Source organism: Falco rusticolus, chromosome 5 (genome assembly GCF_015220075.1).
Source record: "Falco rusticolus isolate bFalRus1 chromosome 5, bFalRus1.pri, whole genome shotgun sequence".
NCBI lineage: Eukaryota > Metazoa > Chordata > Aves > Falconiformes > Falconidae > Falco > Falco rusticolus.
In genome coordinates this window covers 62187345-62200315 of record NC_051191.1, presented here as the reverse complement: position 1 = coordinate 62200315, position 12971 = coordinate 62187345, and the positions used below count along the sequence as shown (strand labels likewise).

The 12971-nt window shown below is 39.0% G+C and overlaps 1 protein-coding gene across 4 annotated transcripts in view; it reads left to right on the top strand.

The window, feature by feature from the left end:
• The window catches only part of LOC119149258 (PARP1 binding protein), a 57438-nt gene that overhangs the window by 13040 nt on the left and 31427 nt on the right, over positions 1-12971 (top strand). For all 4 annotated transcript variants that reach the window (XM_037390328.1, XM_037390327.1, XM_037390329.1 and 1 more), the window contains exons 4-6: positions 538-648; positions 2025-2195; positions 6273-6427. In XM_037390328.1, coding sequence (XP_037246225.1) covers positions 538-648; positions 2025-2195; positions 6273-6427 — 437 coding nt within the window. The remainder of the gene's footprint in view (positions 1-537; positions 649-2024; positions 2196-6272; positions 6428-12971) is intronic.

Here is a 12971-nt window from a genome sequence, read left to right as displayed (position 1 = left end):
ACTAGGTGATCCCTATAGGTCCCTTTTAACCTAAATTATTGTATGATTCTGTGACAAGTATGCTTGTAACCAGCTTGTCTACTTCCTTAAAGGTTCAGAGAACCTACATTCAAAACACTCATGTAATTATTAAACACAAAAAAAGATTACAAGGAGAACTGAAGCACAGGAGAAAGGCATGGAAACTGCGATTTTGGGGTTTCTTTTCTTCCTGTTTTCATAGGGAAGGTAGAGAACTCTGGTAGGTTAAAGAGCTCTCCCTGAACATGGTAGAACATATTAGAAGTTCTCCAAAACATAAGCAGCCACTTTTAGTTTGAGTGTATTAGGTAATTGTTTGAGATACCTTTTCTAAGATAGTTTGACCCTTACACCTCATTTCTCTGCTAAAGACTGTAAACCAAAAGTAGGTCATGAGGTCTGTGTTAACTCAAAACAGTAGTAAACTGGCAGTGACGTAGTTTCACCTGGTTGTAATACTACTTTTGCTTTCTAGTCATCTTCATATTTAAGTTTATTCTGATCTTTTTACTACAGGCTCAACTGTTGGAATTTATTTCTGGCATACAGAATGCACAAGAAAATAATGTTTCTGTTCCTTCTACTCCTCCCACACCGGTCAACAGACAGGGCCAGGAGAATGTGAAGGTAAAAATTATTTCTATCTCTTTTGTAATGTTCCATATATATTGAAGACAGTCCTTCTGTGAAGCAGGCATTTGCTGTAGACTTAATCTGCCTTGAATCACCAGGGAATAAATTTTTCTACAAGTACACCATCAATAAAACATTGTCTTGACTAAGAGTTAAATGATTTGCCCAATGCTACAAAGTAAAGTTGTAGGTGAAGTAAACTTCTTTGATTTCACTTTGTTAGCTCATTCTCTCTTACAGAAGAAATCTGAATACCCACTGCAGTGTTAGCTGTAGCAAAGGAAACAAGGTTTGTCTGTCATAGTAGAGGACTTGAGAACTTTCTGGAATACTGGATTTTTTCCTTTTACCCTTTCAACCCTTAAAACAAGAATCTCAGAATACTCTATAACAACGCTTAAAATGCTGGCACTTTAGTTAATTTCCAAACTTGCTTTTCTCATAAGTGGCAATTTCAATTCAATATGTGGGTACAATTCAAAATATTTCTGAACAAGAAAATATTTTCTGAACTGAGGTTCTCCCCTAGATAGTACTTCTTCTACCACTAACATAATGGCTTTCTTGCTGCTCTGACTTGTGTAGTAAAAATACTCCTTCCTTTTTTTTCCTTCTCTTGTCTATCTTTTCACTGTCACACATATATGTTTGGTTTGTTTACTGCCTAGATTTTTGTTGTATACATCCTGTTGAATAAGGAGGAAATTCCGTAGAAAAAATAGGTCTTCTCATTATCTTTCCTTTTGTTCATGGCCTTTTCTTCATCTTTTCTTTGCTTGTGACAAAACTGTAAATTCCTCAGTTCTGGGACCGTTGTTCTTACAGGGTCCAGAACAGTGCTGCAATATAAGCATACAATGTTATGTTTTGGTTATGTGGGTGGATCTAGGCCACAATTTATGTCCAAACTCAATCAGTGGAGTTTCTGTGATTGACATCCCCTGGGAGCCAAGGCAAAAATTACTGAATCTTCTGCAGAGCTGGCAAGTTGTTTAAAATCTTAGCCTATTTGAGGTTAATGACAAATCCTTATGTGGTTTAATGGTGCTAGTATTTTACCTTGGGATAGAAAAGGAATATCTGAAGAGGTGTCCAAATAGAAATTGATAGCCAATTTTAATAGCTAGAGATCCAACCCTCAAATATTTTGTGAATATTCAAGCACACTATATGTAACTTTAACATAGTAATCATACCTGCTTTTGTCAATGCTTCCAGAATCCCCATACATGAAGTAACATTTTGAAATTATGCAAGGTGAAATTCTTACTCTTTCCAAAAATCATGTCAGTACATACCTAAATATATTTAAAAAACCCCACCATAATTCAGCAGCAGGATGACCATTTGTGTGATGCTTTCTTATACAGGTGACAGGCCTAGCAAAGAAGTGTGTTTGTTCATATTTAAGCTTGCTGGTGAATTCTAAGGATGATCTGGCATTGGCTCGTATTTTAAATGTTCCTGACAGAGGACTTGGTAGAGATGCCTTCACTAACCTAAAACATGCCTCACAGAAGAGCGAAATGTCTATTTTCTTGGTAAGTGTATGTCCTGGTTTTGTCTGGGATAGAGTTATTTTTTTTCCCAGTAGCTGGCACAGTTCTGTGTTTTGGATTTACTATGAGAATAATGTTGATAACACACTGATGTTTTAGTTATTGCTGAATAGTGCTTACTCTTAAGTCAAGGACTTCTCGGTTTCCCATGCTCTGCCAGTGAGGAGGTGCACAAGAAGCTGTGGGGAGCAGAATCCAGCTGACCCAAACTAGCCACAGAGATATTCCATACCACAGGATGTCATGCTCAATATATAAACTGGGGGGAGCTGGCTGGGAGGGGCTGATAGCTGCTCAGGGACTGGCTGGGCATCCGTCAGTGGGTGGTGAGCAGTTGTATTGTGCATCAATTATTTTTCTTGAGTTTTATTCTTATATCTCCCTCTTTCCTTTTTATTACTATAATAATAATATTTTACTTCATTTCAATTATTAAACTTGTCTTATCTTATCTCAACCCATGGGTTTTACCTTTTTCTGATTCACCTCCTCACCCCACCAGGGTGGGAGGATTGAATGAGCTGCTTCATGATACTTAGTTGCTGGCTGGGGTTGAACCATAACAGTGTATCGAATGAAACTTGCTGTAGACCAGGGGCAATGTAATAGATCTATAAACACAAAATGTTGCTTTAATCTCATGTGCAAGGCTGACGTTTGCAAGCCAAGTCAAATACCACCGTAAATGTGATTCCTAGGTTAAAAAGAGACAACAGAGAATCTGTGTGAAGAAACGGGTGCTGGCTTGGTCATGAGATCTAATGATGCACAGAGGAACAACTGTGTGCATGAGTACCTCTAGAGCTCTAAAACATGATATCATAAAAACAGGCATCAAGACTGTTCATACCAAACAGTGACTGAAATCCTGAAAAAGTTCAGCTTTCTTAAAAAAAATATATGGGGGTTTTATTATTGCTTTTAAAATTTTGAAGTCCTGGTAGACAGTGTGAAGTGAGGTCATGAATATTCATATCAAAGAAAAAAGGCAAAGGAAGGAAAAGATGGCATTAGACCAAATATCTCTGAAATCAGTCCTGGTGAGTTGACCCTGGCTGGACACCAGATGCCCACCAAAGCCATGCTATCACTCCCCTCCTCAGCTGGACAGGGGAAAGAAAATATAAAGAAAAGCTCATGTGTTGAAATGGGGACAGAGAGAGATCATCCACCAATTACTGTCACAGGCAAAAAAGACTCAACTTCAGGGGGGGGGGGGGAATAATTTAATTTATTACCAATCAAATCAGAGTAGGATAATGAGAAATAAAACCAAATCTTAAAACACCTTCCCTTCCACCATACCCTTCTTCCCCAGCTTAACTTCACTTCCAGTTTTCTCTACCTCCTCCTTGCAAAGTGGCACAGGGGGATGGAGAACAATGGTTGCAGTCTGTTCATCACATGTTCATTTTGCTGCTCCTTCCTCCTTGGGGGGAGAACTCCTCACACTCTTACCTGGCTCCAGCATAGAGTCCCTTCCACAGGAGGCAGTCTTCCCTGAACCTCTCCAGTGTGAGTCCTTCCCACAGGCTGCAGTTCTCCACAAACTGCTCCGGCGTGGGGCCCTTCCATGAGGTACAGTCCTCCAGGAACAGACTGCTCCAGTGTGGGCTCTTCTCTCTACAGGGCCACAGGTTCTGCCAGAAGCCTGCTCCAGTGTGGGCTTCCCATGGGGTCACAGCCTCTTTCAGGCATCTGTCTGCTCTGGTGTGGGGTCTTCCACAGGCTGCAGGTGGATATCGGTTTCACTGTTAACCTCTGTGGGGCTGCAGGGGCACAGCTGCCTCACCATGGCCTTCACTAAGGGCTGCAGGGGAATCTTTGCTCTGGTGCCTGGAGCATCTCTTGCCCTCCTCCTTCACTGACCCTGGTGTCTGCAGAGTTGTTCCTCTCATGTATTCTCACTCTCCTCTCCAGCTGCAGTTGTGCAGCTTTTGTTGGGCTTTTTTGCCTTTCTTAAAAATGTTATCACAGAGGTGCTAACCAGTGTTGCTGATGGACTTGGCCTTGGCCAGAAGTGGGTCCATTTTGGAACCAATTGGCATTGGCTCTGCCAGATGTGAGAGGCTGCTAGAAGGTTCCCCTAGAAGCCACCCCTGTAGCCCCCCTGCTAGCAAAACCTCACCATGCAAACCCAATATAGCAATGAGGCTGAGTTAAACAAACATCACAAAGCAGTATTAACAATAAGAAAGCCAAGCCATTAACAATGCATTACAATCTGATTAAGTTTTAAAGTGGTGTAAGTATTTTTGTTAAATAGTAAACCAGCATTTTTCTGTGCATTTGTTAAACTTGAGATGTCTAGAATCTGAAGGATTTCTGTCTACAAATTGCTCTGAGAGCAACCTGGTGACAAAACCCTGCCTTGACATGCTCACTAAAAAAGAGGCCAAGGTTTAAAAGGGCGGTATTGCAGTTTTTTCAGCTTTCACTCAGAATTCGGGGAGGGTAATACTTTCCAGTCATTTGCAGCTTGATCAGCCTTGAAATACTCTTCAAAATGTCATTGATATGGGAGAGTCCTGCTCATTTTATTCTGAAAGGCACAGAGCTGGAAAAAACACCCTCAAGACAGTGGTATACTCTTCCCTCAATGCCCTTGTATGGGAATATAAGAAGCTTACAGCATTAATGTGCAGTGCTCACAGAGGTTAAAGAATCTGGTTTGGTATGTGAGGTGCATTTATGCTTACAGTAGTTATAATCAACACAGAGCCATCTCAAAAATACTTGGGATAAGATAAGTAAGAATTCTTTCTCCAAAGAACCACTATAGTCCCTCATATTCTAAATAATCAAATTTTGCATGCACAGTGGCCTCAGTCCAGACAACAGCAGACCAAGGAAAAGCAGTATGGGTATGTAAAAGTCACTGAAGAAGCTGCATTCTCAGATTTTTATGGTTGAATAAATGTGGAAAATTTATGAAATCTCAGTTCCAGGATTAATTATTTTAGCTCCTAATGTTCTGTTAACATTGTGTAAAAAAAAAAAAAAAAAAAAAAAAAAAAGTATGTGTTTGGACTGGATTTATTACTTCTTCCTCAGAGTTGCCAGAGGGAAAACTTCTCTACCATGTAAAGAAGTCTTCTTTTCTGGCATCTGTGTTTTGTAGAAATCTTGCAAAGCTAGTATATTTCCCATTGGGAAGGCAGGGTCCTATGAACTGTACTTCATCCACAGGTAATCTTTAACAAAAAGGCAGGGATACTGAGAGGTATACATTCTTTGCTAGAGTAATCCCATTGTACTCTTTCCAGTCCTACAAGCTTTATGATTTAGCTGTAAAGTCTGAAATTAAAACTTCTATGTAGAATTAATATTACTGAATCTGTGTTAAGCATATTGGATTGTTATCTTTCACCATTCTGAAGAACTACTAAGCTTTTTATTCTGACTGTTGCCTTAAAGTTTGAGGGGTTGTCATTTAAGGTTTTGGTACTGCTTTGGGACATCTCTTGTTTTCAGTGTCTTTATAGCATTTAAAAACATATGGAGACTTTCCAAATTGGGTACCTGTGATGATAGAAGCCTTAACTGTTGTATTTTTTCAGAAGCTTTGAATATACGTTATTTTCATTTGCATCTCTGAAAACAGATACACTACTGATGTCAACTTTTACATACTTATGTTAAAATTGTTCTTGGGTCACAGACAGTCCTCTGACTCCAAGACTAGTTTTTGAGGTCAGTACAAGCATTTAAACAGCAGCAACAATGAAAAAATTATATAAACTGTATAAAATGTTATGTTAACATTTTTTTAAGCTGTTAAAAGGCCAATCTAGATATCAGATTAGCCGGGTCATTTTTGCTTTGACTTGTATGGTTTTTTTATACTGCTGCACTATTAAAGTATTGATCTTGCAAATATTTATCATAAGATCTACAAAGCTTGCCATTAAGACTTATTCTTGATTGATTCCCGTTAAATTATTTCTGCTATCAACCAGCTGTTACACACTTTGAAAATCTGTAGGACAGGTTCACTTCAACATGCGTACATTTCATGTATGTCTACAGTTTCATATCTCTGAATATTTCTCCTAATAGATGGCAACATCTTTTATCCGAACCGTAGAACTTGGAAGAAGAGGCTGTAAATCTTCATTATTTGATCCTTTAAGAGTCCATGTAAAGGGGCTTTCAAATCTTGTTAATTTTATTGACAAGCTGCAAGACATTGTTGGTGAAATCTTAAATCCAAGGTAATCCCCAATGTTATATTATTGTCTTGCTGAGCACCTGCTTTTGGGTTTTTTTTCTTGTGCATGTGTCTGGAGGAAAAGGAACAAAAGAAAATCTGATGATTTAATACTTCAGAGTAAATGTTTACACCTTAAACCTTATTACCCCAGCTGTTATTCAAATATTTATATTTTGTAAGCTTAGAAATTTTTGAGGTTATTCTTTCTATTAAATTTCTATCAAATCAATGTATGTATGGCTATTTGGTTAGTTCCCTACTTGTAAATGAACTTCCAAAGATTTCAGTCCTGTGAGTCTGGTAAGTACATAAACTGATATGTGCTTTACTTTGTGCTCATCGAATACTCCCTTTTTTGTCATTTTGTTGGATCTACCCTTATATAAAGGAGTTTTTATTGCTGCTGACAAATGGCAACTTTGGTTATTTAGCCTTTCTTTTCTCTTCTCAACTACATAAGCGAAGCATAAGAATTATTTCTAAGTAAGGGTCTAGGGAAGTCACTGATTTTGAATGTTTTTGAAGACCTGAGATTAGTTTTTGGGCAAGCTTATAAACATGAAATTAGAGAGAAGTGTAAATGTAACACAGGAATTTGAATTGGTAAGTGCTGGCATTAGTACAGAGAGAAGAGCAATTTTCTTAAGCATTATAGAAGTTAGTAATTTTTTTCATTTATAATCAGTAATTTTTCTATACAAAACTGTAGCAAATCAGCTGTAATAGTTCTGTCCTTGATACTAAAGAGCCTTTTTTTAGTTTGAATTGAGTCTAATCGACACAGTTCAAAACAAAATGTTGTAAGCAAACCATAAGCATTATGTAAATTACCATTCAGATTACATTGAAGCTAGAAGTGGGAAGTATTTCTGAAGTTGTTTTGCAGTTTTTGTTTTACTTTTTAATTTTGCTTCTTTGTTCTTTCATTTCAACATCCTGGATGCCAGACACTTGCTGTCTGTGGTGGCAATTAAAAAAAAGTTTTGACTCTGCATCTAATGTATGCTTTTTAAAATTTAAATCATATATGACACTGTACATTGATAAAAATGAGAGATAAAAAAGATTTATGTGCATGACCTTACCACTTAGGGTGCAAATCCTGCTTTGTCAGGTATATACAGTTCATTAAAGTATAACGTAAAATGATACATCTTGTTAATTACCCTTCTGTTCAAGGCACGTGAGAAAAATCAGAGTGGGATAGTTGCTGGAACTTAGTAGTTTCTGCTTGGGAGAATTCCCTGGAGCTTGGAAATTCTTTTCAGCATTCAGCTGTTTATTCTGTTGCTTTCTGTGCTGTATCTGCTGTCCCATTTATTCTGGGATACAAATCTCGTTAATGTCAGATTCTGGCATGCTCATCAGATTGCATGTGTACATGTAGGTGTCATTGGTTGTATCATTGACCAACAATGGAAGCTAGCTGTACTGTGGTGTTTATAGGATCTTTTGTATTCTGTATGGGCTTTATAACCTCACGATGTAAAATACTACTATTGTTTTTCTGTATGTATCTATGTAGTAGCTCAGTGCTTACAGAAATAGAGTAAGCAGTTGGCGGTCTGAAAGAGTCTTCATTAGTATGCTAAAGTTCTGAAATATTTTAGGACTAGTAAAAAGCTTATGATCAAAACATTAGTAAACAAAAATGTATTTTTCTTAAGTGTCTGGTAAGCCATATGAGTGAGGACTATCTATATGCCCTGCCTGTGATGTGACAGTTGTTACGAATTACAGAAGATGCAGTTTTACAGAAGAAACTTCCGTAGTTCTGTTACTACTGCACTCTAAAGACCAGAGGGGGGAAAAAAGCAACAATGCAGCAAAAGATTTGGTTGCTTGGTCTTTAGAAGCCTGCTGGGAAATCTAAGAGCAAACTGGACAACCTGTCTGTGGTATTGCTGGTTCTCTGATGTAGAGATTTGCCAAGCTGCAAAAAACAGGTCTCAGTATTTGCTATGCCACAAGAAAAATGCAGTGGTTTTGGTTGTTTACTTAATGATTAGAAGTCTGTTATTTCAGTTAAATCTTGTTACAGTGGAGATCTTATGAAACTTGAACTTGCATAAAATGCAAAGTAGCCAAATAATTGCTGTGTCATTCTGAAATACATGTTGAAAAGAAGCTTTCTTCATCAACTGAAGTCAAGTTCCTTTGCTTTGGAAACCTAGAAACTGAATCAATGATGTCGGACAGTGATGGGACACACTTAAGAATTTTTGAACATGGCAATACGGTGCAGCCAAGTATCTGCTAGTCTATGGAGAACAGCAAAAATGTGGTTTTCTTCCTCAAGTCATTTGGCTAACTAAGTGAACAGTAGATGAGAGGAGGGAAGGGAAAGCTATCAAATAGAGTGGAAATCTAATGAAATGATAATGATTTGATTCAGATATGGCACAAAGTGTGAGCAGACCTGATAGCAGGAGAAATTGAAAGATACAATGAACTTTGGTAGTTTCAAGGTGTATTCACTGAGCAGATCTAACATTCTTACAAATCTCTGGGTTTTGAAATAGGTAAGCTTGTCTTTCCTCATTCTGCAGTTTTTTGATTAGAAGAAATCACTAATCTTTCAAGAATCAGTATCATGAACATTCCTTGCAGTCTGGGGATGCCATAAGACTTGTAACCCTAAAACTATTTACAGATTCTGTACATATAAGACTTGAACAACGTTTATGCAGTAAATAGAGAGCCTGGATGTTCTATTTGTGCCTGTTTCTTGACAAGAAACATATCAATGTTGTATTTGCCAGTGAAGTGGATGATTATTACACACCTGAGGATCTGGAAACTCTTTTCTGTTGGTATAAATTAAAAATGTCAGTACTAATCCATCATCCTGGAAATCCTTCTCTTTTAGGCCAGTCAATGCTTCTGGCATCTGGAAAGAACTTATTTCTGGAACGTCTGTTTTCAAGTTTGTAAAACATGTGTGACTTAAAATTGAATGATGAAAAGGGATTTGTCTTATTGGTTACTGCACTTGTTGGTTACTGCACTTGTTGGTTCATATAGGGGGTGTGTGTGTTTATATATACATACATATACTTTAAAAGGCCCCCCCGATTTTGTAGCAAAGTTGGCATATATGGACAGTAAATACTGTTCTTGAGTTGGGCCCTGACTTTGCTGTAAGCACTGAGCACTAGGTGACACTATTGTACAGCTCACATTAGTAGCTGTTTAAGTCTAAAGTTAGCTGTATTGTCTCATTCAACACATTTGAGTGACTGTGATGCTTTGGAGTGGGTCTTCATTTCAGGTCTGTGCGCAGTCTTCTGTAGTCAATTGTAGAAGCTATACAGCTTGACTTGATTATCTGTGTGGAAAATGCTCTTTCTTACGTGTTGGCTTTGTGAAACTGTGGTTACATCTGGATATGCAATAGCATTTTGGGAGAGAAAGCATATGAGACTATCTAGTCCTGTGATGAATGTTTGAGTTAATTGGGTAGCATTCACACAGCATTGGAGTTTCGTGTTCTGAAGTTGCTGGAAAGTGTGCAAATGTGTGTAAGACATTGGCTGTATGACTCCTTAAACCTAGGATCACAGAGTAATTCAGGTTGGAACATCAGGAAGATTTTAGTTCAACATCCTGCTCAAAGGAAGTTCAGTTTTGGGGTCAGTCTAGGTTAGCTGGGGCTTTATACAGTCAAGCTTTGTGCAGTCTCCATCCTTGGAGGTTTTCAGTCTCCCTCTTGACAACCTGTTCCACTGCTTGAGTGTCCTTGTGTGGTTTTTTTTCCCTCCCTTATATCCAGTTAGCACCTCTTTTGTTTCAATTTATGCTTCATGTCTCTTTTCCTTCCACTAACTGCCAACATGAACAGCCTGGCTCAATCTCATTGGTTTTCTTCTTCTAGGTATTAGAAAACTGTTACTAGATCCCCCTGAAGCCTTCTCTTCTCCAGACTGGACAAGCTGTTCCCTTTTGCTTCTCACAGGGCCTGTCTCCCTGACCATCCTGGCAGCCCTTTGTTGTACTTGCTCCGTTTTATCAGTGTCTTTCCTGGACTGGGGGGCGGGGGGAGCAAAACTGGATGCAGTATTCTAAATTTGGTCCAAGTGCTGATTAGAGAGGGATAATCACGTTCCTTAGACTACTGGCTACGCTGCTGTTGGTGCAGCCAAGGGTACTGTTGACCTTTGCTGCCAAGGGACAGTCCTCGTTCATGGTTAGCTTGCTGAACATGCACCAAGACTCTTGGGTTTTTTTTTACATAGAGCTGCTTCCCAGCCTGTATCATTGCAAGGGGTTATCCCTTTCCAAGACTTTGCATGTCCTGTTGAATTTCATGTGGTTGCTGTCAGCCTATTCCTCCCATCTGTTTAGGTATCTCTGCATGGCAGCTCTGCCCTCAAACATATTGACCATTCCATACCATGACCAATTCGGTATCATCTGCAAACTTGATGAGCATGTATTTTTATCACTGAGTCACTGGCAAAGATATTTAAAAGAAAAAACCCAATTTCCAGGATTGGCCCCTATGGTAGTCCATTTGTTACTGGCCTCTAGATACAGTGCAACACATTTAATACCTTCTGAGCCTGATCATCCAACCAGTTTTTAACTCATCTAGTTGTCCACCCATCCAGATTGTAACATCCAAACTTGTACATTGAGGGTATTTTCTGACAGTGTTGAAAGCCTTACTACAGTCAAGGTAAATGGCGCCCACCATTCTCTCCTGATCTGCAAAGCCAGTCATCCAGTCATTTTAGTGTAGGTAACAAACAAATCAATTAGGCATAATTTACAAATATATAATAAATCCGTGTTTACAGTTACCAGCCAGCACCTAATCCTTCACATGCCCAGAAATGTTTTCTTAGAAGACTTTTCACATTATTTTCTCAAGGAAAAAACTGTCTTTTTGGCCTTTTTTTGCAAACGTTTGCTTTTCTCCATTTGTCAGGGACCTTCCTGATCACAATGACTTGCCCTCCCACCCCCAGCTGGCAGTTCTCTGAAAACTGTCTCTAATCAGAGGGCTGGGAGACCATGTTGGTGAAGGCTGAGTCAAAGGCAGCATCAAGTACCTCAGTTTTATGTCTGTCCAGTGTTGCAAATTCTCCTGCCTTTAGCAAAGGTCCCTCCTTTTCAGCCTTTTGTTCAGCATATTAGTACACAAGCAGCAGATGAAGCTACTTTTAACATTCCTTGTAAGTCTCAAGTCCAGCTGAGTTTTGGCTTTCCTGACAACATCCCTAAATGCCCAGGCAACGTTTCTAGATATTTCTTTGTAACCTGTCCCTTCTTTACCATCCCGTGTAAAGCCTTTTTTGCATTGAAACTCTGTTGTCAGTTCACTGTCTAGCCAAGCTGGTCTGATATTTCTACATGTTTTCCTGAGTATTGTGATGGACTGTTCTTGTGCTTTTAATATGCTGACATTAATAACATGTCAGCTTTCTTAACCTCTTTGTCATTTAGAACTTTCTCACATGGGTTTCCGTGGACCAGTTCACTGAATAAACTGAAATCTGCTCTCCTAAAAAACCAGTCTGTACTCCTTGCTTCCCTCAGATCTTGAACTCCACTACTTCATGATTGCTACAGCCAAGGTTGCCATTGATTATTTTTTTATTATTATTATTATTTTTTCCCCTCTGTGTCCCTGACCAATTCTTCCTTGTTAGTGAATAGCAGACTCAGCTGTGTGTAACTCCATATATCACTCATCCAGTATCCCTGATGCTCTCCAGAAATCTTGACTGCTTGCATCCCATTGTGATGTTCTTCCAACAGATGTTGGGGTGTCCTTTAAGTGTCCTGTAAAAACCAGGGTCTGTAATACAAAACCTGCTGAGAGTTGCTTTAAGTATGCTTTGCCCATTTCCTCATGTCTGTTGGGTTGCCTATAACAAATCCTTACCCTGGTTCACCAGCTCTCAACAACCCTCTTGTCTGTCCAATAGAATCATAGAATGGGTTGGGTTGGAAAGGACCTTAAAGATCACCTAGTTCCAACCCTCCTGCCATGGGCTGGGACACCTTCCACTAGATCAAGTTGCTTGGAGCCCCATCCAGCCTGGCCTTGAGCACCTGCAGGGATGGGGCATCCCCAGCTTCTCTGGGCAACCTGGTTTTGTGCCTCACCACCCTCACAGTAAAGAAGAGCTCCTCCATACGTCTGAGCTGCTCCTACATGTAGAGGACACTTCCCACTTGTCTTTCCTGAAAAGCCAATATTATATTCATCCTTTGTAGCACTCCAGCTGTCAGGCTGTCCCACCATGTCTTGGTTATTCCAATGAAGTTGTAGTTGTGTAATCATGAGTAGCTTATATTCCTTCTAACCTTTTTTTATTGTGTTTTAATGGGTAAATCTCTTTAGACTGTTTTAGAGTGTATGCAATGTACTGTTTTTCAGTAAAATACTGAGAACTTAGCCACTAACCTTAGTTTCTCAACTCTTAGCATCATTGAAATGAAGACTATTTTGATGTTTAAATATTTACAGTGTAAGTTACTGATTCTATAGAATGATCCAAATTAAGACTGTATTACCATTGCACCATGTTAACAAA